The following is a 26120-nucleotide window of genomic DNA, read 5'->3' as shown; positions in this document are numbered from 1 at the left end:
TATCAGCCCCAATACGTTATACTTCCTCAAAACCCATCAGCCCCAATACGTTATACTTCCTCAAAACCCATCAGCCCCAATACGTTATACTTCCTCAAAACCCATCAGCCCCAATACGTTATACTTCCTCAAAACCCATCAGCCCCAATACGTTATACTTCCTCAAAACCCATCAGCCCCAATACGTTATACTTCCTCAAAACCCATCAGCCCCAATACGTTATACTTCCTCAAAACCCATCAGCCCCAATACGTTATACTTCCTCAAAACCCATCAGCCCCAATACGTTATACTTCCTCAAAACCCATCAGCCCCAATACGTTATACTTCCTCAAAACCCATCAGCCCCAATACGTTATACTTCCTCAAAACCCATCAGCCCCAATACGTTATACTTCCTCAAAACCCATCAGCCCCAATACGTTATACTTCCTCAAAACCCATCAGCCCCAATACGTTATACTTCCTCAAAACCCATCAGCCCCAATACGTTATACTTCCTCAAAACCTATCAACCACAATACGTTATACTTCCTCAAAACCCATCAGCCACAATACGTTATACTTCCTCGAACCTAACGTAGCAGGCTTAAAAGAAACACCGTTAACTAGATCCCCCTATATACTGGTCTTAACGAGAAGAGAGAGAAAAAAACTGTCTGGGGAGTTCTTGAGGTTCTCTTCTACACTGTTCAACCAATTCGGTAAATGTGGCAGAGGAGTTGAGACGGAGTGTCGCCTTGGTTAACGTCCAAAAGTGGAAGTCGCGTCACGGTCTCTTTCCATTTTCCTTGAAAACTGGAGCATCCAGTTGTTGAGGACTCAGCAGAGACTATACTTCCATAAAAATCCATCAGCCACATTGACCCTTCAGAGTCAGCCGGACCCGATGAGCAGTGGAAATGTCTAGAAAGGTCTTAAGCACAGGTACATGTATGTTCAGGGGAGAGAGGAGGTGTTTTACTAAAGGTCTCTTCCTATCGGAGGCTTAGTTTCCAGTGATGACTGACACAGTGAGGCAGGGTTCTGGAGTAACGCCTCGCATGCAGCTAGCTGAAACAGTCACAGTTGCATGAGCAGGCGTTAGTCTTTTAAACTACACATAGTTTTACTCTTCCCCGACTGGCATTCATTTCTAAGGTGAGGGTATCAAAATATATTCATTTCTAAGGTGAGGGTATCAAAATATATTCATTTCTAAGGTGAGGGTATCAAAATTATATTCATTTCTAAGGTGAGGGTATCAAAATATATTCATTTCTAAGGTGAGGGCATCAAAATATATAGTCATGTTTTCCTCTACTGTATATTTATGTTTCATGACTTTGAAGAAGTGTCTTTTATACAGTGGAAATTACGTTTGTGTAATTGCTTTAGCTGGTGACGCTTCGGTCTATGTCTTCATAGTTTTGCTTGTTAGTGAAATGATGATGAATTTTCATGCAACAATTTGAATCTCTGAGGGATTATCTCACCACACTATTTATACAGATAGGGTTTTCATGTAATTATGCTTTAGGTCATTTATTCTGCATATGAGAACTGAGAAAGTTTCTCCTTCAAGTAGTTAGGGTGTTGAGTTCTCACAGTTGTAAAAGAGAGTGAATGACAGTAATTTGTCACGACAACATCCTGAACCAACACCCCAGGCAACACTTCACACTACAGGACTGATGATGACATGCAGTACAACTTACTGAAAACTGTGTAGCCACTGGCTTGCCACTCAGATGGAGATAAAAGCATCTTACTGTACATAAGATATGAGATAGGCCTGCAACATGACTGCAGTTTCATCCTCTGCCTCTAGAGGGGGTGTGATCCCAGTCAGGCTGACGAGGGTGATGAGAGGTCAACTCTCTGAACCATACTAGTGTGACAACAACCAGGCAAGACCCCTGGTGTGTGTGAAATGTTTTGTGACATGTTATATTGCTTTGAGATATGCTTAGTAGGGAAAGGGTTTGTTCAGCTACATCTCTGATAAGTGCCTCTGAAAAGCCTCATTCTTCAGGTGTTTACCTACCAATCAAAAGGTCAAATCAATTGATTGTGCTCATGTGCTGAGTTGATTTCCCAATAGCCTGTGAGTTTGTTAGAAGCAGGAAGGGAAGAAGGCAGGAAGGGTAGATATCCCTACCAGACCCAGTTAGTGTAATCAGATCTGACCTCAGTTAATCCGGTGCCTTTAACCAGAGGCACTGTGTGACTGCGAGCGTTCCCAAAATGTGATTTTTAGGAAAACTGCTACAGGAGTTAATTATCATCAGCTCTCCGCTGAGACCATGTCCAGCAGACGAAGGGAACTGTTCGATTGGTTCCCTTGACTGACAAATGGAAGAGCCACTTCACTGTGATGCTGTTTTAGAATGCTGCATGTCTAGTCCACATCTCCCTGTCGACACCTATGATTGCTTGGTACACTGGTACTACAGAACTGTGTGTGTGCTATGTGGTCAGCAGATGGATGCTGAACTGTAATCATCACCCCATCTCAGAGGAAATGCTGTGTGACAACACTGGCCTCGAGGACAACAGCATTTCCTTCATACATACCAGTATTCCAGTTGGCTGTGCTTGTATTAAATGGCCAAGCCAGTTAACTATAAAACAGTGAACATCATCCCGTAAATGTGATGCTAATGCTAATTGCTGTGTCTTGCAGATGTGTCCTTGGTGCCAGAGGTCCTTGGTGAGTCCTTAGGCTCTGGGCTGGAGAATGGTCTACAGCACTCCCACAACAGCCACAGGGCCGTACAACACAGCAAGGTAAGACTGAATCTACGCTGCCACTGGTACTGCCCACACTGGGCAGGAGGAGTTAGAATAAACATACAGAGAGGAAGACAGATTGAGAGAAAGATTAATTCACACTATAGAATAATCAACAGAGCTTTGAGATCATGAACATAAGCAATCTTGAAACATAGTTGCTAAAGTATATGTGTGCAAATGAGTGTGTGTGCTGTGCGTATAAATGTGTTTACTGCTCGGCGCCCCTCATCAAGGACAGTGCTGTGGTAGCCAGGCTGAAGATGACTTGGCACCACTCTTAGAGAGATCTGTATATAATTACACCGTCCTGGGCTCAGTCGAAAGACGGCTTGTTACTGTCACAATCAGAGAGAGGCCCTGTGTCTCGGTCTAATGCCCATACTGTCAACACTCCTCTGCCTGCTATTAACCTTCTCACTGTCACACTGAGGCCCCAGCACATGAATATTACCCCAGATAGACATCCTGAATAGTAGAGAGTTGTAAAGACAGTCAGGGTTGGTCTGCTAGGGATGAGGCAGGGTCCAAAGCCCACTGCTAGCATCATTTCCTTCATGGCTCCATCCCTAGCATGGAGGGAGAATAGACCTCAGTATCTCTCTGCCTCGCTCTCTCTCTGCCTCGCTCTCTCTCTGCCTCGCTCTCTCTCTGCCTCGCTCTCTCTCTGCCTCGCTCTCTCTCTGCCTCGCTCTCTCTCTGCCTCGCTCTCTCTCTGCCTCGCTCTCTCTCTGCCTCGCTCTCTCTCTGCCTCGCTCTCTCTCTGCCTCGCTCTCTCTCTGCCTCGCTCTCTCTCTCTCTCTCTCTCTCTCTCTCTCTCTCTCTCTGTCTCTCTCTCTCTCTCTCGCTGTGTCACTCTCTCTCTGTCTCTCAATTCAATTCAAATTTCTTTATTGGCATGACGTAACAATGTACATATTGCCAAAGCGTACAATATTAACATAATCAAAATGAAAATAATAATAATCAAGATTGTCAACGGGGCATTCAGTAACCAAAATAATCAAGGGTAAAAATAATCATACAATAACAATGGCTTAGAGGACAGTGCCTGTCAGTCACTATCCCTCATCTTATGGCAGGCAGCAATGTAGTGCGCTGCCAACCCACAGCTCTCTGCGTCCACCCCATTCTCTGCATCCCCCCTAGCATAATCTCATCAGAGAGGTCTGAAACCTTGAATAAGGGTTTCAAATTTTGGGAAATTACAGTCTCTTAATGTTTTATATTGTCAGGAACTATTGTCTACCCTTCTCAATGGCAAGACTGTGCTCACTGAGCCTGTACTTTATGTTTTTTTCTAAGGTTTTGATCAGTAACCATGGTTAAATAGTTTGCCATGGTGTACTGCCCATTTAGGGCCAGATAGCACTGCATTTTGCTTTGTGCTTGTGTTTCCCAATAGGTAGTGTAGTTTTGTTTTGACTGTGTTGTAATTTGGTTGTAATTCTGATTGATTGGGCTTCAGTGTGTTAGAAGAACAGGTTTGTGAACTCAGTTCACAAACTCAGGGACCAGTTGGATGAGGAACTATTTTCTTTGCTTAACTTTCTGCATTGCAGGGCTTGGTAATGATAGAGGATGTCACTGTATTTATGATGTTTCCAAAACTAAATTACTCTTTTTTTTATTTTTTATTATTATTAGTGGATGTTGGCCTAATTCTGTCCGGCATGCATTGTTTGTAGTTTTCTCCTGGACATGTAGCAGAATCTTACAGAACTCTGTATGCAGGGTTTCAAAGCGGTGTTTGTCCCATTGGGTGAAATCGTGTTTTGCAAGTGGACCCCACACCTCACGGTCATAAAGTGCAATTGGTTCAATGACACATTCAATTCGTTTTAGCCACGTTTTTATAGTTATTTCAATTTGAATTTGTTTTTTAATTCCGGAAAATACCTTGCGTGCTTTCTCTTTCTGTTCATTCACTGCCTCATTGACGTGTCCAGATGAGCTTATATTTAAACCTATGTAATTGTAGTGTGTGCAATACTCTGTATATTCTGTACCAATTGAAAACTTTGGTCTTATTCCCTGAGATCTGGATCTTCTCTTGAAAATCATTATTTTAGTCTTTTTGGGGTTTACTGCCAGGGCCCAGGTCTGGCAGTACTGCTCTAGCAGGTCCAGGCTCTGCTGTAGGCCATGTGCTTTGGGTGACAGCAGGCACAGGTCTTTTAACCTCTTAATTGTGGAGACCGAGACTCTCTCGGTCTCTGTCAGTCTCTGTCACTCTCTGTCTCTCTCTTTCTCTCTTTCTCACTGTCTCTCTCTGTCTTCTACGCTCTGTCGGTCTCTCTCTCAATTCAATTCAATTTTCAATTCAAAGGGCTTTATTGGATTAGGAAAAATACGTTTGCATTGCTTATTTCCCTTTTGTTTATTGTCTACTTCCATTGCTTTGGCAAAGGAAATAAGCAATCAAAAATGAACAGTAAACATTACGCTCACAAAAGTTTTAAAAGAATATAGACATTTCAAATGTTATATTATTGGCTATGTACAGTGTTGTAACAATGTGCAAATAGTTGAAGTACAAAATAAATAAACAAATACATATAGTTGTATTTACAATGGTGATAGTGCTCCACTGATTTCTGTCTCTCTCTCTCCGTCTCTCCATCTGTCCGTCTGTCCGTCCTGTCCGTCCTGTCTGTCTTGTCTGTCTTGTCTGTCTGTCTGTCCTGTCTTACAATTAAAGTCAGGAGGTTATTTTTCCTTCCTATCTGGGTGAATATTGTTAGCGAGGAATTATACCCCAAGCCTACATTTGTGATTTCAAAGAGTTTGTTGTGTTATCATGTTCTGATTTAGGACTGAATAGTGACTTGGTCAAGGAGGCGAGGCTGGGGAGCTCTAGACTAGCTCTGTAGCAAGAAAAGTGTAGGTCCCGGCTAATGGTTTTGTGGGTAGTCGTCCATGTTTTGTTGCAGCTTTCATCACTTCCAAACTGTAACATCTCCACTTTTCGTTCTGTAAATATGCAAATGGCTGTCTCTTGATTCAATTCATGTTTATTTTTGTCCCAGGGAGTTTTTGTTCTTGTCAGTTTATTTTTACATGTAAATAATAACTTATTTAAGTCATTAAAGTGTGTTTATGCGTCATGTTGGAACACTTTATTATTGGGCTGCATTAATGAGTTCAGTCATCTGAAGAGCCAGGTTTTAATGATCCGGACTTCAGTGGACTGAACAGTAACAGTGCAGCACTGAGGAGAGATAATGATCTGAATGCTGTTTGATGCTCCTAAAATCTCGCTCTCGAGACTGTACACTGGCTACACATATCTAGGCTGACTATTTGCTTGCACCCCTGTGTTCAGTACTTGTATACAGCAGATTGTCAATGTGTCATTCTGTAACGTCCCATTGCACTGTTACATTATACATCACAGTGCTACCATGCCTGTAGGGTTTACTGTGTAGTATGTCCCAGTCGGCTGTGTTCAGTCTGTGTAGTAGCTGGTCTGAGGTCAGTGAGGAGGTGGATTAGCGAGGACAGGCTCCTCTGCTCTCTCTCTGTTTGCCCAATGACAAGAATGAGTCCCGTGCGCTGGGATCTGCACTGCAGTACCTCTGGCTGCTGCTGCACTGGCCACTGTGCTTGTCTTTGTACAAACTGAGAGGTGTGTGTGTGTGTGTGTGTGTGTGTGTGTGTGTGTGTGTGTGTGTGTGTGTGTGTGTGTGTGTGTGAGAGAGAGACTGTGTGTGTATGTGTGTGTGTGTGTGTGAGAGAGACTGTGTGTGTATGTGTGAGAGAGACTGTGTGTGTATGTGAGAGAGAGACTGTGTGTGTATGTGTGTGTGTGTGTGTGAGAGAGACTGTGTGTGTATGTGAGAGAGAGACTGTGTGTGTATGTGAGAGAGAGACTGTGTGTGTATGTGAGAGAGAGACTGTGTGTGTATGTGAGAGAGAGACTGTGTGTGTATGTGAGAGAGAGACTGTGTGTGTATGTGAGAGAGAGACTGTGTGTGTATGTGAGAGAGAGACTGTGTGTGTATGTGTGAGAGAGACTGTGTGTGTATGTGAGAGAGAGACTGTGTGTGTATGTGAGAGAGAGACTGTGTGTGTATGTGAGAGAGAGACTGTGTGTGTATGTGAGAGAGAGACTGTGTGTGTATGTGAGAGAGAGACTGTGTGTGTATGTGAGAGAGAGACTGTGTGTGTGTGTGTGTGTGAGACTGTGGTCGAGCTCCCTGCCATCCAGGACCTCTATCCCAGGCGGTGTCAGAGGAAGGCCCTAATAATGCTCAGACTCCAGCCACCCAATTCATGGACTGTTCTTTCTGCTACCGCATGACAAGAGGTACTGATGCACCAAGTATGGAACCAACAGGACCCTGAACAGCTTCTACCACCAAGGCATAAGACTGCTAAATAGTTAGTCTGGTAGCTATTTGGTTAACTGTTTAACTATCTGCATTGATATTTTGCACATACTCTTTTGACTCATTACGCTGCTGCTACTGCTTATTATCTGTCACTTTACCCTACCTATATGTATACATCTACCTCAATTACCTCGTACTCCTGCATGTCAACTCAGTACTGATACACCGTGTATGTAGCTGAGTTATCATTACTCATTGTGTATTTATTATTACTTTTATTATGACGTGTTTTACTTTTCTGTTATTTCTCTAGTTTCTCTCTTTTAGCATTGTTGGGAAGGACCTGTATGTAAGCATTTCACTGTTAGTCTACACCTGTTGTTTTCAAAGCAAGTGACAAATGAAAATGTATTTTATTTGCGTGTGTGCGTGTGGGAGTTGTGTTTGTGTAGTCGTAAGCGTGTGTGAGCAAGAGATAGAGACATCTTGGTACATTGTCAAGCCATGACTTCAGTTATATTTGCTTTCTTTATTATTTTGGTTAGGTCAGGGTGTGACAAGGGTGGTTTGTTTAGTTTTTGTATTGTCTAGGTTTTTTTTGCCTTGTCTAGGGGGATTTTGGGAAAAAATCTATGGGGATTTTGTATTGTCTAGGGGTATGTAGGTTTATGGTGGGCTGAATGGGTTCCCAATTAGAGACAGCTGTTTATCGTTGTCTCTGATTGGGGAGCCTATTTAGGTTGACATTTTCCATGTTGGTTTTGTGGGTAGTGGTCCATGTTTAGTTGCCTGGATGCACTACGTTGGCTTCACGTGTCGTTTGGAGGTTTATTGTTTTGTTGGCGACATCGTTAATAAAGAGGTATGTACGCTCACCACGCTGTCCCTTGGTCCACTCCTTTAAACGGACGTGACATACATGCAGTAAAAGCGAGCATTTGAGATATTGTTGTGGCAAACCTGATTACCAGAGTCAATTTGTGTCCCTGAGAAAAACAATCTAGTCGATGGGAAGAATATCACCTATGTATCAGGAAGGCAGCATAGATACCCACTGCCACAGCAGCCAGTCATCCAGCCAGCCAGTGATTGAATGGGAAGGAAAGACTAATTTCAAGCCTCTTGTCACAGCATGTAATCGCCTGCTGCAGCACACTGACTGACTTTGATTAATTGGTCTAGTGGTTTCTAATTTGCTCATATTACAGGGATGAGCAGTGTTGTTGTGTCTAGAAGTGCTTACAAATCTTCCCTGCCTGCTGCCATGTTGTTGTTGTTGTTTGGGGACTTGTTGCTAATGCTATTGGTCTCGAACCCCAGGCTGTAGTGATGCCGCAACACTGTGATGCAGTGCCTTAGACCACTCTGCCACTCGGAAGGCCGATTGGATCATTTCTAACAAATCAGAGTATCAAAGCCAATGACTCATTTTCAAAGTGCTGCTTTACCCACGTGTTTAGCAGGACAATAACCTACAACACAAGGCCAAATCTACACTGGAGTTGCTTACCAAGAACGCAGTGAATGTTCCTGAGTGGCCGAGTTACAGTTTTGACTTAAATCTGTTAGAAAATCTATGACAAGACCTGAAATTGTCTAGATCACCAACACCTTGACAGAGCGTCCAGAATTTTGAATAGAATAATGGGCAAATATTGCACAATACTACTGGTGGGCAAAGCTTTTGGAGACTTACAGCTGTAATCACTGTCAAAGGTGATTCTAACATGTATTGACTCAGGAGGGTGAATACTTATCTAATCAAGGTTTATTAGTATTTTATTTTTCATCCATTTTTTTGGTGTTCAAATTTTTCTTCCACTTTGAAATCAGAGTGTTTTGTGTAGATCAATGACAAAAAAAATCACAATTACCTTAATTTCAATCCCACTTTGTAACGCAACAAAATGTTTAAAAATCTAAGTGGGTAATACTTATGATACCCACTATAAATACCATCCATAAACACTACGACACAAGACATTTTCAACCACATTTACAGCTTGTTGTAATACCAGTTTGTTGTAGTCATTAATACCAGTTGAGGAGCTGTACCACTGAATGAAATAGCATATAATATCAGTCACCATATGGCCGTGACTAGCCTTATAATCTGGGTTTATGGCTGGGGAGTGGCCCCAGCATCTGGAGCAGGCCCACTGCAGAGCAATAGAGGGAGAGGGAAGGAGAGATAGACCTATCGATGGAGGCGTAGATGGCTCGCCAGAGGAGAGGAAGAGGCGAGCTGGGGAGCGTTGGAGTCAGCCCTATACCATAGCTCAGGGCTGGTTGGTGGTTTGATGGGTAGGAGGAGGAGGAGGGTGGTGGCGGAGGAGGAAGAGGCCAGGCCCTGCATCTAGCTCACCAACCTGATCTTTTACATCTTACATTTTTAATTGAACCTTTATTTAACTAGGCAAATCAGTTAAGAACAAATTAGTCATTATTTACAATGACTGCCTACCCCGGCAAACCCGGACGACACTGGGCCAATAGTGCACTGCCCTATGGGACTCCCAATCACGACCGGATGTGATACAGCCTGGCTTCGAACCAGGGACTGTAGTGATGCCTATTGTACTGAGATGCAGTGCCTTAGACCGCTGCGCCGCTTGGGAGACCAGTCCCAGGCTCGGTGCTCCCTGCTGGCCATGTGCTGGTTCTGGCCAGGAGGCTGTGAAGCAGAGAAGGACCTGTTTCTGTGCTCGGCCCTGCTCACCCTCAGGCAGCTGCTAAAGGACAAGCTGGCCCAGCTGCTAGATGACATGGCTGGATGAGTGGCCTGTGAGAAACCTACTGTCTCCGACCCATGCACTGGACTCCTGGTAACCCACCTCTGCCTTTTCTAGGTGTTTGAGCACGGTTTATTATAGGCTGCCACGGTATATACTGTAGTGTCATATGTTTCTTCAGTACAGATTCCAGGCTTTACACTTCTCCAACCTGCCTCTACTGATGATTTATTGAACTATATAGATTGCATACAGTACATTAATGCATAGCAGCTCCCCACTGGATCAATGGTCAGTTCAATTCACTCTGATATACTACTAGGTCAAGAAGGCATATTCAATTATTTGGATCCCCATTAGCTTTTGCAGAAGCAGCAGCTATTCTTCTTGGAGTCCACAAAAAAACCAAAACATGACAAGTAACAAAACACTGATTGATACACTGATAGTCAACGACAATCACACACATTTAAAATACAAACCATTTTTACCAACAATACAACTGTAGCGCTAGCATTGGGCTACTGTATCACTCTTCCTCTTCTATTTAATACAAAATAATATTGGTACTTTTTACCCCTTTCGTGATATCCAATTGGTAGTTACAGTCTTGTCTCATCGCTGCAACTCCCGTACAAACTCGGGAGAGGCGAAGGTCGAGAGCCATGCGTCCTCCGAAAAATGACCCCGCCAAGACGCACTGCTTCTTGACACACAGCTCGCTTAACCAGGAAGCCAGTAGCACCAATGTGTCGGAGGAAGCACGGTACAGCTGGCAACCGAACTCAGCGTGTATGCGCCCGGCCGCCACAAGGAGTCACTAGAGCGCGATGGGACAAGGACATCCCAGTCGGCCAAACCCTCCCCTAACCCAGACGACGCTGGGCCAATTGTGCGCCGCCTCATGGATCTTCCGGTCGCAGCTGGCTGAGACACAGCCTGGGATCGAACCCGGACCGGTAGTGATGTCTCTAGCACTGCGCTGCAGGCCCCCACTCCTCCTCTTCTATCTCAGTATTCATTTGCACCCAGGATAGTCCTACTGGTTTGTCAACCTGTCTCTGGGAAGAGTTTATTACCAAGTAGGTCAGAGGGAAGGTTGGCTTGGCTGTTACTGGTTTTATGGTTGTGCTTTGTATTAGGGACTGTTCTGTGGGTAGCCTGCTAGATGCCCAATCGGATGTTATCAGACATCCTCTGTGGCAGGTTTGTGGCCCAGCGGTAGTGTTGGCTATCACCATTCTCTGTTTTATATCAGGGCACCAGGTCATGCGGCTAGCAGGTTTCACCATGCTTCTTCCTGTGCTTTCAATTTATATGAACTGGTCTCATGTTGAGAAATTGTTCACTACAATATTAGTGTCTTTCCTATGCTGTTGTTTTGTATCAGTCATATTTGTCAGGTAGGGGTGCTGCTAGCGTTTTCCTACTTTGTTGTTCTAGTCGTGGGGATGCAATATAATACTGTTGTTCTCAACCCCCTATGGGGACTCCTCAGAATGGATTTTTAATCTGAGGGTGTTTCATTATTAAAACATTCACTCTGAAGTCTCCTCAGAGACCCCGGTGGAATAATATTTGTTTAGAATGAATAATAAAGCATATAATGGGAATAGCAGAGGTACTGGGGCCCTCCCTCCCTGTTTGATTTATGAGAAACTGTCTTTATTTATTGAGCCCTAAAAAGCAGATGGCAATATGACACAATAGGCCTAACCTGAGGGATGAATCTGCCTCTGTCAGAGCCTTACTGTGGTGTGACAGGACACTCTCCTGTGAGCAATGGGCTGAGCCGGCCCGAGGGACGCCCCGTATTTTATCCCCGGCTTTACACTTTAGACGTTCCATTCGGGTTTGTTTATTTTCGTAAAGAGAAATTATTTTGGCGCCTGGAGGATTCTTCTTTGATATGAAAAGCGGTTCATAACTTAAAGTAGGCTGAGCCTTCTGCTTTTAATGACTGTTTTAGTGTCTGGCGGGGAGAGGGGAGAATGAACAGTATCCGGCTTCACTCAACTGTTTGATGTCTGGCGGTGAGAGGGGAGAATGAACAGTATCCGGCTTCACTCAACTGTTTGATGTCTGGCGGTGAGAGGGGAGAATGAACAGTATCCGGCTTCACTCAACTGTTTGATGTCTGGCGGTGAGAGGGGAGAATGAACAGTATCCGGCTTCACTCAACTGTTTGATGTCTGGCGGTGAGAGGGGAGAATGAACAGTATCCGGCTTCACTCAACTGTTTGATGTCTGGCGGTGAGAGGGGAGAATGAACAGTATCCGGCTTCACTCAACTGTTTGACAGCTCTTGTTTGTCTTTGGGCTGTGTTTGTTTCTAACCTCACTGTATATGAATAATATTTGAATAACATGTCAGTGGAGCCAGGTTGGAGTGCGTTCTGACCTTGGCTTAGGAGACGTTAGGAGACACAATCTACCTACCTCATCCCCATATTGTTTTTATTTACTTTTCTGCTCTTTTGCACACCAGTATCTCTACTTGCACATCATCATCTGCTCATTTATCACTTCAATGTTAATCTGCTAAATTGTCATTACTTCGCTACTATGGCCTATTTATTGCCTACCTCCTCATGCCATTTGCACACACTGTATATAGACTTTATTTTTTTCTATTGTGTTATTGACTGTACGCTTGTTTATTCCATGTGTAATTCTGTGTTGTTTGTGTCGCACTGCTTTGCTTTATCTTGGCCAGGTCGCAGTTGTAAATGAAAACTTGTTCTCAACTAGTTTACCTGCTTAAATAAAGGTGGAATTAAAAATTAAAAAAATTAAAATTTGTTCTGACCTTGGCTTAGAAGACTCTTGGATGTGTTTGGCTGCCAGTGTGTGTATGAAAGAGAGGTGTTGTGGAGGACACCTTCCCGTGTGTGGAAAATACCAGGCTTGTTAATCAACCCAGTTGGCGAGCAGGAGTAGTAATCTCTCCACAAACCGCTCCTCTTCACAAACAGCTCCTTCTGATCTCTACAAGGTCAACATGATTAGGATTTCACATGAACAATACCTAGCCTTTGCGATCACATTGGAGTTTGTGAAAGAGATCATCAACATATATCCAGTGTTATATCTTTAGTGAAGTTATATCTTAAGTGAACCACATACTTTCAGACATTCCGAAACCTTTTAGACACTCATTTTGGTTGCATTCTCGGAATGCCGTTAACTACAAGGGGTTGGGAGCTAGTAGAATGAAATATCATGTTTCTATGCTGAGACATTAGTAAGGCTAGTTATTTGTGTTATTTGTTGGAGTGGTCTGCCCCCACAGACCTGAGCCTCTAGTCAGGTGACCTGACCTGGGTTTGGAACAAAATAGTCTCTGAGTGTCACTCAGCTACAGTAGTAGCCTCTACTAGGCTTTCACCTCCACGTCGGCGAGCGAGGCCTGGAAGCCAAAGCTACTCAGCTTGTGACCTCGGGTAGCTTTGTTTGCAAACACGGGACTCAAATCCCCCTCAATTGTCACACCAGACGCCTCAGTAAGATGTTGTTTTCCGTGACGCATAGCTTCTAATGATAGGCTTAGACTCATGTTTTTCTTCAAAAGCACCCAAAATACTTAATTAAAGGGCCCCTCCTCCCTACAGCATGACCTGTGTTGTTGTCAGTTCAGATGAATGCCCCCCTCTGCCCCTGAATCCCCCTGGCCTGTTGAACAGATGCAGCTTTTCCTGACAGTGTCCCAGTATATCCAGCAGCCCAGAAGAGTCCTCATTGTATTGATGTGTTGAGGCTGCATGGCCAGTAACACTCGCAGCCTGGCCTCTGCATTATACTCTCTGGAAACTGACCAGGGTCACGTGGACCAGAGATGGGATGGTAGAGAGAGAGCGTGAGGGAGGAATGCCCCTCCGTTTGCATTGTCCGCTCGGTCCGGCCGTCCACTCCGATTGATATGCAGATTGGTGCAGGCAGCAGTTTTTTGTCAAATGCCTACACTCTCAGAACCTCTAGGATCAGGATGAATAGCTAGATCCCATCAAGTACAGTCCAGTCAGCACCAACCAAGTGTGGTTTATCGGTCAGACACAGTCCAGCCGTGATGCCAGCGTCCAGGCCGGGTAGGCTGCATAGGAAGGGCTGTAACCTGGCCCGTAGGACCCAGAGACAGGCCACAGCAGCCTGGAGGCTCCTCTACAGTCTGCTCTTCATGGTGAGTAGAACAGAGAGGGATTGAGATCGAGAGGCTTGATGATTGCCATGGGAGTAGAGTTGACCGTTTGGAGAGGGAAGGACAGCAGTAGCGGGTATATGGGGTTCTGGTGTGGCGATGGGTATTAACCTCTGGCTCAACATGTTTTAGGGCTGTAGGTGCTGTGACAGATGCTGAAACTATTCCTCATGGTGAGAGGGAGATGTCTGGCTTTACAACACGGATAGGAGATGGGTTCTCCAATTTGGGCTAATTGACAGGATAGGATTCAGCTCATTTTACCTAGCATTCCCACAGGCTTTATGCTTGTGAAATCAGAAAACCCCCACAGTTCTGGGTTTAGTTTTGGGTTAACCGAGGGATGTAGAATTGAGACTAGCGCTGTCGGACGTGCTTGTCCTTTCTGCTACTGCATCCCTGTCTCTCCCTCACCCGCCTCCACGGCTCCCGAGCCGGCTTTGCAGGTCTTAATTGGATATTTGGGTTAGTCGTCAGGTGTTGGACTCAGACTGTGTTGTTGGGATTGTTGTGTGAGACAGAGACTTCTTAGTCACGTCTGAGTCTCTCTCTCTCTCCCTCTAGTCATGCTCTTACAGGTCACTCTTATTAAGAACTGATTCAAAGTCCTGCTGCGAGAAAGGGAGAATCCCTGTGTGTGTGTGTGTGTGTGTGCATCCATGCCTGTGTGTGTAGCTATGTGTGTGTTTTCTCCAGATGCTCTGTAGGCCTAGGACCTCAGTGACTGCAGCAGCAGAAACAAACTGCAGGCGAGAGCCGCACACAATTACTGCTATCTGTCTGTGTGAGGCAGGTTTGCCTCTGAAGCTGCCGCAGGGTCTTTGAATAATATGTCAACATGATATTCTTCAACCCTTTTTCCTCCTTGAGCTGGTCTCCAAGCCTTTCAGCTGCAATATGGAGAAGCTTTGGTCTGTGTTAGTGTGTGGGTGAAACATATCCACTACTTTCAGTGTGTGTGTGTGTGTGTATGTGTGTGTGTGTGTGTGTGCGCGCATGTGTCGATGCTCGCCTGTATGCGTGAGTCTGTTATTTTGTAAATCTACAGTCTACAGCAATATAGAATCATGTCAGTGTGGTGCTCTCCTCTCAGTAGCATAGTGGGACAGCTGAGTCTCAGTGTAATTATCATTGCTCACGCAGAGACCCAGAGCTGCTGATTGGGTGGTCCTGTCTAGAGGCCAGCCTAGCCTATCCCAGGCCTGAATCCTCTTCCCCTCAGTGGGTCCCTGAGCCACCAGCCTCCTGAGCCCAGCCCTATGCCGTAGCTATACTTCTCCCACACTGCTGCCCTGTGACTTCTCTGTCCTCTCTACAGATTAGTTTTGAAGCTGCTTTGGCACCCGGTCTCCTGATTGGCCATGCTATGAGCTGCTGGCTTAATAGAGGACTTGATTTGGGTCCTGCTGGGATGTTTACAGTGTATTGATTTGTATGTTGTGAATGTGTGTGCGCTGTGCAATATTTATGGTGACAAGCAAGGTATTTTCTGAGACTTGCTTTTTTTATTGTAAAGATCAGCGTTTCTCTCACTCAAATACACACACACACACACACACACACACACCTACCTGTCAGTACTGGCACTGTAGAGAAACTAGAACTATAGGAGCCAATCACAGCCCTGAGCCGATCACACAGCTAGGACTGTGTGATACTGTAAACTTGTTAAGTTGCGCTCTAAGCTATGGTTTAGTTTTTGTGTGCTTCATACTGTATGACAGCTTGTTATGGTGATCGTTTTTGACATACAGTTCATTCGGAAAGTATTCAGACCCCGCGAAAACAGGATTTTATCAATTTTAGCACATGTTTTAAAAATGAACAGAAATAGCTTATTTACATAAGTATTCAGACCCTTTGCTATGAGACTTGAAATTGAGCTCAGGCGCATCCTGTTTCCATCGATCATCCTTGCGATGTTTGTACAACTTGATTGGAGTCCACCTGTGGTAAATTCAATTGATTAGACATGATTTGGAAAGGCCTGTCTATATAAGGTCACACAGTCGACTGCATGTCAGAGCAAAAACCAAGCCATGAGGTCGAAGGAATTGTCCGGAGAGCTCCGAGACAGGATTGTGTTGAGACACAGATCTGGGGAAGGGTACCAAAACATTTCTGCAGCATTGAAGGTCCCCAAGAACACAGTGGCCTCCATTCTTAAATGGAATACTTTTGGAACCACCAACTCCTCCTAGAGCTGGCCGCCCGGCCAAACTGAGCAATCGGGGGAGAAGGGCCTTGGTCAGGGAGGTGACCAAAAACCTGATGGTCACTCTGACAGAGCTCCAGAGTTCATCAGTGGATATGAAGGACACCCATCTCTGCAGCGCTCCACCAATCAGGCCTTTTATGGTAGAGTGGCTAGACGGAAGCCACTCCTCAGTAAAAGTCACATGACAGCCCGCTTAGAGTTTGCCAACAGGCACCTAAATACTCTGACCATGATAAACACGATTATCTGGTCTGATGAAACCAAGATTGAACTCTTTGGCTTGAATGCTAAGCGTCACGTCTGGAGGAAACCTGGCACCATCCCTACGGTGAAGCATGGTGGTGGCTGCATCATGCTGTGGGGATGATTTTCAGCAGCAGGGACTGAGACTAGTCAGGATTGAGGCAAAGATGAACGGAGCAAAGTACAGCGAGACCCTTGTTGAAAACCTGCTCCAGAGCACTCAGGACCTCAGACTGGGTCCGAAGGGTCACCTTCCAACAGGACAATGACTCTAAGCACACAGCCAAGACAACGCAGGAGTGGCTTCGGGACAAGTCTCTGAATGTCCTTGAGTGGCCCAGCCAGAGCCCAGACTTGAACCCGATCTAACATCTCTGGAGAGACCTGAAAATAAGTGCCCACCAACGCTACCCATCCAACTTGACAGAACTTGAGAGGATCTGCAGAGAAGAATGGGAGAAACTCCCCAAATATCAATCAATCAAATGTATTTATAAAGTCCTTTTTATATCAGCCGATGTCAGAAAGTGCTATACAGAAACCCAGCCTAAAACCCCAAACAGCATGCAATGCAGATGTAGAAGCATGGTGGCTAGGAAAAACTCCCTAGAAAGTCAGGAACCTAGGAAGAAACCTAGAGAGCAACCAGGCTCTGAGGGGTGGCCAGTCCTCTTCTGGCTGTGCCGGGTGGAGATTATAACAGTACATGGCCAAGATGTTCAAACGTTCATAGATGACCAGCAGGGTCAAATAATAATAATCACAGTGGTTGTAGAGGGTGCAACAGGTCAGCAGCTCAGGAGTAAATGTCAGTTGGCTTTTCATAGCCGATCATTCAGAGTTAGACAGCAGGTACGGTAGAGAGAGTCGAAAACAACAGGTCCGGGACGAAGTAGCACGTCCGGTGAACAGGTCAGGGTTCCATAGCCACAGGCAGAACAGTTGAAACTGGAGCAGCAGCACGACCAGGTGGACTAGGGACAGCAAGGAATCATCAGGCCAGGTATTCCTGAGGCATGGTAATCGTGCTCAGGTCCTCCGAGAGAAGAGAATGAGAGAGAATTAGAGGGAGCATTCTTAAATTCACACAGGACACCGGAAAAGACAGGTGAAATACTCCAGATATAACAGACTGACCCTAGCCCCCCGACACAAACTATTGTAGCATAATTACTGGAGGCTGAGACAGGAGGGGTCGGGAGACACTGTGGCCCCGTCTGACTATACCCCCAGACAGGGCCAACCAGGCAGGATATAACCCCACCCACTTTTCCAAAGCACAGCACTAGAGGGATATCTTCAACCACCAACTTACTACCCTGAGACAAGTCCGAGTATAGCCCACAAAGATCTCCCTGACGGCACGAACCCGAGGGGGGGCGCCAAATACATGTGTGCCAAGCTTGTAGCATCATACCCAAGAAAACTTGAGGCTGTAATCGCTCCCAATGGTGCTTGAACAAAGTACTGAGTAAAAGGTCTGAATACTTATAGTACCAGTCATTAGTTTGGACACACCTTCTCATTCAAGGGTTTTTCTATGTTTTTTTACTATTTTCTACATTGTAGAATAATAGTGAAGACATCAACTATGAAATAACACATATGGAATCATGTAGTAACTAAAATGTGTCAAACAAATCAAAATATATTTGAGATTCTTCAAAGTAGCCACCCTTTGCCCTTGAAGACAGCTTTGTACACTCTTGGCATTCTCTCAACCAGCTTCATGAGGAATGGTTTTCCAACAGTCTTGAAGGAGTTCCCACATATGCAGAGAACCTGTTGGCTGCTTTCACTTTACTCTGCGGTCCAACTCATCCCAAACCATCTCAATGGGGTTGAGGTCAGGTGATTGTGGAGGCCAGGTCATCTGATGCAGCACCCCATCACTCTCCTTCTTGGTCAAATAGCCCTTACACAGCCTGGAGGTGTGTTTTGGGTCATTGTCCTGTTGAAAAACAAATGATAGTCCCACTAACCGCAAACCAGATGGGATGGCGTATTGCTGCAGAATGCTGTAGTAGCCGTGCTGGTTAAGTGTGCTTTAAATTCTAAATAAATCACAGACAACGTCACCAGCAAAGCACCGCACACCATCACACCTCCTCCATGCTTCATGGTGGGAACCACACATGCAGAGGTCATCCGTTCACCTACTCTGCGTCTCACAAACACACGCCGGTTGGAACCAAAAATCTCAAAATTTGAACTCCAGACCAAAGGACAGATTTCCACCAGTCTAATGTCCATTGCTCGTGTTTCTTGAACCAAGCAAGTCTCTTCTTCTTATTGGAGTCCTTTAGAAGTGGTTTCTTTGCAGCAATTCGACCATGAAGGCCTGATTCATGCAATCTCCTCTGAACAGTTGATGTTGAGATGTGTCTGTTACTTGAACTCTGTGAAGCATTTTTTTGGGCTGCAATCTGAGGTGCACTTAACTCTAATTAACTTATCCTCTGCAGCAGAAGTAACTCTGGGTCTTCCTTTCCTGTGGTGGTCCTCATGAGAGCCAGTTTCATCATAGCACTTGATGGTTTTAGCGACTGCACTTGAAGAAACTTTAAAAGTTCTTTAAATTTCCCGAATGACTGACCATCATGTCTTTAAGTAATGATGGACTGTTGTTTCTCTTTGCTTATTTGAGCTGTTCTTACCATAAAATGGACTTGGTCTTTTACCAAATGGGATTATCTTCTGTATATCATCCCTACCTTTTCACAACACAACTGATTGGCTCAAACGCATTATGAAGGAAAGAAATTCCACAAATTAACTTAACAAGGCACACCTGTTAATTGGTGACTACCTTATGAAGCTGGTTGAGAGAATGCCTAGTGTGCAATGCTGTCATCAAGGCAAATGGTGGCTACTTTGAAGAATCTAAAATATGAAATATATTTTGATTTTGTTTAACACTTTTTTTGGTTAATACATGATTCCATATGTGTTATTTCATAGTTTTGATGTCTTCACTATTATTCAACAATTTAAAAAAGAAAGAAAAACCCTTGAATGAGTAGGTGTGTCTAAACTTTTGACTGGTACTGTACGTAAATGTGACATTTCCGTTTTATATTTGCAATACATTAGCCACCAATTTAAAACCTGTTTTTGCATTGTCATTTGGGGGTATTGTGTGTAGATTGATGAATACATTTTAGAATAAGCCTGTGATGTTACAAAACGTGGAAAAAGTCAAGGGGTCTGAATACTTTCCGAATGCACTGTATATCTATGTGGTAAGATAAACAAGATAAAAGTCCTTGTGATCCTAGTAAGCTTTGTGTACATGTTACTCATGCAGTCCCTAACCTGTCTCTATCGCCCACTGTAGAGCGTGGAGACGGTGTGCATGCTGTACCACACCTTCCAAGAGGGCTCCGGGGGCTTGGAGGGCCACAAAGACCCCCCACACCCAGGGGCCGAGCCCACACTGCTCAGACCTTGCCCCCGACACATGAGTGCCACCGAGAGGCTCCGCAAGGTCATCCAGGAGCTGGTGGACACAGAGAAGTCCTATGTCAAGGTAATGATTTGTTATCTGGCTATTATGTTTGTTTAAGATAATGGCAAATTTCCCCGAAACAGTCAATTCAGTTGCGCCAGGATGAGCTGGAAAGAGAAAGCCACTGAATAGTACCGAGACACAGTCTGTGTGGACCTACCTACCTACCTCAATCTCTCTCTGTCTCTCTCTTTCTCTCTGTCTCTTGTTGTCTCTCTCTTTCTCTCTGTCTCTCTTGCTGTCTCTCTCTCTCGGTCTCTTCTCTCGGCCGCTCTCTTTCTCGGTCTCTCTCTCTTTCTCGGTCTCTCTCTGTTGGTCTCCTCTCTCTCTCTCTCTCTCTCTCATTCTCGCTCGGTCTCTCTCTCTCGGTCTCTCGATCTCTCTCGCTCACTCTATCTCTCTCTCGGTCTCTCGCTCAATCTCTCTCTCGGTCTCTCTCTCTCTCTCTATCGGTCGCTCGCTCAATCTCTCTCTCTCAATCTCTCTGTCTTTCTGTCTCTCTTGGTCTCTCTCTGTGTGTCTCTCTCGGTCAATCTCTCTCTCTCTCTCTCTCTCGCTCAATCTCTCTGTGTCTCTCTCTCGCTCGGTCTCTCTCGATCTCTCTCGCTCTGTCTCTCTCGCTCTGTCTCTCTCGCTCGGGCTCTCTCTCTCGGTCTTTCTCTCTCTCTCGGTCTCTGTCTTTCTTTCTCTCTCGGTCTCTGTCTCTCTCACATTAAAGAGCTCCTTTCATGATTTCCACCTTGTCTCTCTCTGTCTTTCTTTCTCTCTCTCTGGGAGGCGGTGGGTGATTTGTAGAGGGGAGGAGAATGCCTTCCCAGCGTCCTCTGCAGCGGCTGTAACCATTTGTCTGTGATGTGCTGCGTTGGCTGTGCGGCGGGGGGCGTAAATCAGCCTAATAGGAATATCACCAGTGAAGCCCTGACGATCCACAGCCACATTAAAACACAGGGAGGAGAGAATGGAAGAGGAGGAGATAACGGATCACTTCTGGGGGGATTGAATAACTGTTGATACCGATAGCAGCCCTATGATGCAGTGTTTGATTCCCTATCACTAACCTACCTCTTGTATTTTTCCTCTTTCTGTCTGTCTGTCTCTCCTTCCTCCAGGACCTGAGTTGCCTGTTTGAGATCTACCTGAAGCCACTGCAGAACGAGACCTTCCTTACGCTGGACGAGGTAGAGGAGGGTGCCCTGGGATGAGGGATTGGAGGGGTTTAGAGGGATGGGAGGGGATGGTGGGATGGGAGAGGGGGTTTTGTAGCTTGAGAGGGGGGTTTGGTGCAATGGGAGGGGGGGTTGGTGGGATGGGTGGAGTGGAGGGTTGGTGGGAGGGGATGGGAGGGAGGTTGGGAGGAAGAATGGGGGATGGGAGTGAGGTTTGGATGGGGGATTGGAGGAAGGATGCAGGATGGGGGATTGGGAGATGGAGGAAGGATGGGGGATTGGGAGATGGGGGAGGCAGGAGGAAGGATGGGGGATGGGAGTGAGGTTTGGATGGGGGATTGGAGGAAGGATGCAGGATGGGGGATTGGGAGATGGGGGAGGCAGGAGGAAGGATGGGGGATTGGGAGATGGGGGAGGCAGGAGGAAGGATGGGGGATTGGGAGATGGGGGAGGCAGGAGGAAGGATGGGGGATTGGGAGATGGAGGATTAGATGGGAGGGAGGATGGGGGATTGGGAGATGGGGGAGGGAGGATTGTATAGGAGATGGGATAGGGGATTGGAGGATTAGATGGGAGGAAGGATGGAGGATGGGGGATTGGGAGATGGGGGAGGGAGGATTAGATGGGAGGAAGGATGGGGGATTGGGGGAGGGAGGATTAGATGGAAGGATGGGGGATTGGGGGAGGGAGGATTAGATGGGAGGAAGGATGGAGGATGGGGGATTGGGGAGTTAATAGAAATTTAGAATTTTAGGAGGTTGGTTCATATGAGGTCACAGATTGAGAGATGGATAGCTTGATTAGATTTGGGTGGGGTTAAATTCATTTCTAGTAGCAATAAACACTAAGGACCTCCCCTTCTTAAAACCCTTACTGATATCGGACCAAAACGTGGTTAAAATGATGCTTATACCTCCCATTGCATTATAGTCTTCCATTTTTAATCGATACATGATTGACTCTTCTCTCAGGTTAAGATTAGTCCTTATGTGTCGGTCCCTCCTCTGTGAGCCCAGAAGGCCATGGCTGGGGAATGCTAATGGAGACCCACATCCAGTAGCTAGTGAACGCTGATGTGAACTGAGCATGACCTCAGTCTCAGGACGACACTCTCAAAGGAGAGATCCATCGATACACACTGAGCAGTGGGGCTGATTAAACCAACATTATCGGTCACTCAGACGTGTCTAGGCACACAGCGGACAAGAGAGCAAGACACCTTGAACACCTTTTAATGATGGTGTGAGAGAGCGAGAGACTGGGAGATTGTGCTTTTTGTCCCTTAACAGAGAGTACCCAGTGGCAGAATACATGAACACTGTGACTGACGCAAAATGAAGGAAAGCTTTGAATATGTACAGACTCAGTGAGCATAGCCTTGCTATTGAGAAAGGCCGCTGTAGGCAGACCTGGATCTCAAGAGAAGAGGCTATGTGCACACTGGCCACAAAATGTGGAAACTGAGCTGCACTTCCTAACCTCCTGCCAAATGTATGACCATATTAGAGATACATATTTCCCTCAGATTACACAGACCCACAAAGAATTCGAAAACAAATCCAATATTGATAAACTCCCATATCTATTGGGAGAAATACCACAGTGTACCATCACAGCAGCAAGATTTGTAACCTGTTGCCACAATAAAAGGGTTAACCAGTGAAGAACAAACACCATCATAAATACAACCCATATTTATGTTTATTTATTTTCCTTTTTGTACTTTAACTATTTGCACATCATTATAGCAGTGTACTTAGCCATATGACATTTGAAATGTGTCTATTCCTTTGAAACGTGTGAGCGGAATGTTTACTGTTAATTTGTTATTGATTATTTAACTTTTGTTAATTATATATTTTCACTTTCTTTGGCAATGTGAACATGTTTCACATGCCAATAAAGCCCTTTGAAATGAATTGAATTGATAGGAAGAGAGAGAGGCTGTTCCTAAGTGCCTCTCACCTGAGACATCAGAGGGGGATGTTAACTAGTGACTGACTGCTGTAGAGATAGCTATCTCTGACTGACTGCTGTAGAGAGATAGCTATCTCTGACTGCTGTAGAGAGATAGCTATCTCTGACTGACTGCTGTAGAGAGATAGCTATCTCTGACTGACTGCTGTAGAGAGATAGCTATCTCTGACTGCTGTAGAGAGATAGCTATCTCTGACTGACTGCTGTAGAGAGATAGCTATCTCTGACTGACTGCTGTAGAGATAGCTATCTCTGACTGACTGCTGTAGAGATAGCTATCTCTGACTGACTGCTGTAGAGAGATAGCTATCTCTGACTGCTGTAGAGAGATAGCTATCTCTGACTGACTGCTGTAGAGAGATAGCTATCTCTGACTGACTGCTGTAGAGAGATAGCTATCTCTGACTGACTGCTGTAGAGATAGCTATCTCTGACTGACTGCTGTAGAGATAGCTATCTCTGACTGACTGCTGTAGAGAGATAGCTATCTCTGACTGACTGCTGTAGAGAGATAGCTATCTCTGACTGCTGTAGAGAGATAGCTATCTCTGACTGACTGCTGTAGAGAGATAGCTATCTCTGACTGACTGCTGTAGAGATAGCTATCTCTGACTGACTGCTGTAGAGATAGCTATCTCTGACTGACTGCTGTAGAGAGATAGCTATCTCTGACTGACTGCTGTAGAGAGATAGCTATCGCTGACTGACTGCTGTAGAGAGATAGCTATCGCTGACTGACTGCTGTAGAGAGATAGCTATCGCTGACTGACTGCTGTAGAGAGATAGCTATCGCTGACTGACTGCTGTAGAGAGATAGCTATCGCTGACTGACTGCTGTAGAGAGATAGCTATCTCTGACTGACTGCTGTAAAGAGATGACTGACCAGGCTCCTGTCTCTCCTTTCGTTTAGATGGATAGTCTGTTTGGCAGCCTGCCAGAGATGCTGGACTTCCAGAGAGTCTTCCTGCAGACGCTGGAGGAGAGGATCGCCTCTTCACCTGACTTCAGCACACTGGAAACCCCTGTGCAGTTTAAGGTATGACACACTGTTTGTGACCCTTGTTGCAACTGCCTCTGCCAATCCATCTCTCGTCATACATGCGTGATATACACACACTTAGATGACATGATTAAACCGCATACTCATAGACGCATTAACCAATGAGCACACACCAATGACATAGAAATATGTGAAATCACTCCCCCAAACCTTCTTCATTACTATAGATGAGCTATGATGAACAGTGAGTGTCCTGTCACACTTTGAGATATATCTGTATTTATTATTGCGAGATTGTTACAGTTTCACACATGATTGATTTACTACATCGACATGGCATCGGATGGATTTTGCCATTTTGCCATGGAGAATTGTATGTTGATAAAAGCACTGTACTCAGGGGTTAGAGAGGGCAGGCCTGGGGGATTTTAAATACTGTCCCGTGAGAGGGAGGTGAGAGTGGTCAGGTCACGACTTCACATGTTCTCTCCATCTCGCTCTCCTTCACACATTCTTACTCTCTCTCTCTTATTCCAGAAGCTTCTCTTCTCTCTGGGTGGATCCTTCCTGTACTACGCTGATCACTTCAAGCTCTACAGTGGCTTCTGTGCCAACCACATCAAGGTCCAGAAAGTCCTGGAGAGAGGTACGGGTCTCCTCTCTCCCCACCACCCCCAACCTGCCCGAAATACCCCCTTGCACCTCCATTGCATCATCCCCACCAACCCCAGCACTCTATGTAAATGACATGGTTGACTAGACGCCTACGGTCCAGCATCAATAATGAACTCCATTAAAATGTCTCTGAGTGGAGCTACTCGCTTGGTGAAGTGATGCAATCCCACTTTACTTCAACCTCTCCTCGTATTCACTCAATCATTCCAGACTCCCATATTCTCTTTCATATCAACTCAACTGTAAATGGCTTCCCACTGTAAAACTGTGAAAGTGGCTAGCTGGAGTGCCCCCATTGTGCTGCACAGCTAACGAAGGCTGGTCTATAATGAGAGAAAGACCATGAACCGCAGACAGGGGGAGTGCTAGAAATGTTGAGTGTCCCTGTTTATATGTGTGAATATAAATGTTGAACTTAATTTATGCCCGCAACGTTGGCCTCTTCCTCTGGTTTGGGCACGCTGCCCAGCGCAGAATGAATGAAACCGAGCAGGTGGGGAAATTGCACCCCGGTGCCTCTTAAATTCTTCCCATTACAAGATTACGCGTTGCATTCCTAGAAGCAGGTACCGAAATGGAGTTTTAATAGCGCAAGGATAATCTTGCAAACGGCTTTGCATGTTCCTCAACAGTCTCTGATGAAGCAGAATGAACTGAAGTAGGAAACCGCAGCGTAAACATGCATTAGAGCAGAACTCTGCATCACCGCACAACCCAGTCCACCAGTCCATCAGAGCACAACTCAGTCCATCAGAGCACAACTCAGTCCATCAGAGCACAACTCAGTCCATCAGAGCACAACTCAGTCCATCAGAGCACAACTCAGTCCATCAAAGCACAACCCAGTCCATCAGAGCACAACCAAGTCCATCAGAGCATAACCCAGTCCATCAGAGCATAACCCAGTCCATCAGAGCACAGCATAACCCAGTCCATCAGAGCATAACCCAGTCCATCAGAGCATAACCCAGTCCATCAGAGCATAACCCAGTCCATCAGAGCACAGCATAACCCAGTCCATCAGAGCATAACCCAGTCCATCAGAGCATAACCCAGTCCATCAGAGCATAACCCAGTCCATCAGAGCATAACCCAGTCCATCAGAGCACAGCCCAGTCCATCAGAGCACAGCCCAGTCCATCAGAGCACAGCCCAGTCCATCAGAGCACAACCCAGTCCATCAGAGCATAACCCAGTCCATCAGAGCACAACCCAGTCCATCAGAGCATAACTCAGTCCATCAGAGCATAACCCAGTCCATCAGAGCACAGCATAACCCAGTCCATCAGAGCATAACC

At 45.5% G+C, this 26120-nt stretch overlaps 1 protein-coding gene across 4 annotated transcripts in view; it reads left to right on the top strand.

The window, feature by feature from the left end:
• Window positions 1-26120, top strand: part of LOC129811528 (rho guanine nucleotide exchange factor TIAM2-like) — a 110317-nt gene that overhangs the window by 77267 nt on the left and 6930 nt on the right. For all 4 annotated transcript variants that reach the window (XM_055862912.1, XM_055862910.1, XM_055862911.1 and 1 more), the window contains 5 exons: window positions 2667-2770; window positions 19833-20024; window positions 21113-21181; window positions 24058-24183; window positions 24685-24793. In XM_055862912.1, coding sequence (XP_055718887.1) covers window positions 2667-2770; window positions 19833-20024; window positions 21113-21181; window positions 24058-24183; window positions 24685-24793 — 600 coding nt within the window. The remainder of the gene's footprint in view (window positions 1-2666; window positions 2771-19832; window positions 20025-21112; window positions 21182-24057; window positions 24184-24684; window positions 24794-26120) is intronic.

This window comes from Salvelinus fontinalis, chromosome 15 (genome assembly GCF_029448725.1).
Source record: "Salvelinus fontinalis isolate EN_2023a chromosome 15, ASM2944872v1, whole genome shotgun sequence".
Lineage (NCBI taxonomy): Eukaryota > Metazoa > Chordata > Actinopteri > Salmoniformes > Salmonidae > Salvelinus > Salvelinus fontinalis.
Note: the sequence above shows the minus strand (reverse complement) of the source record. Positions and strands in the feature narration are given on the sequence as shown.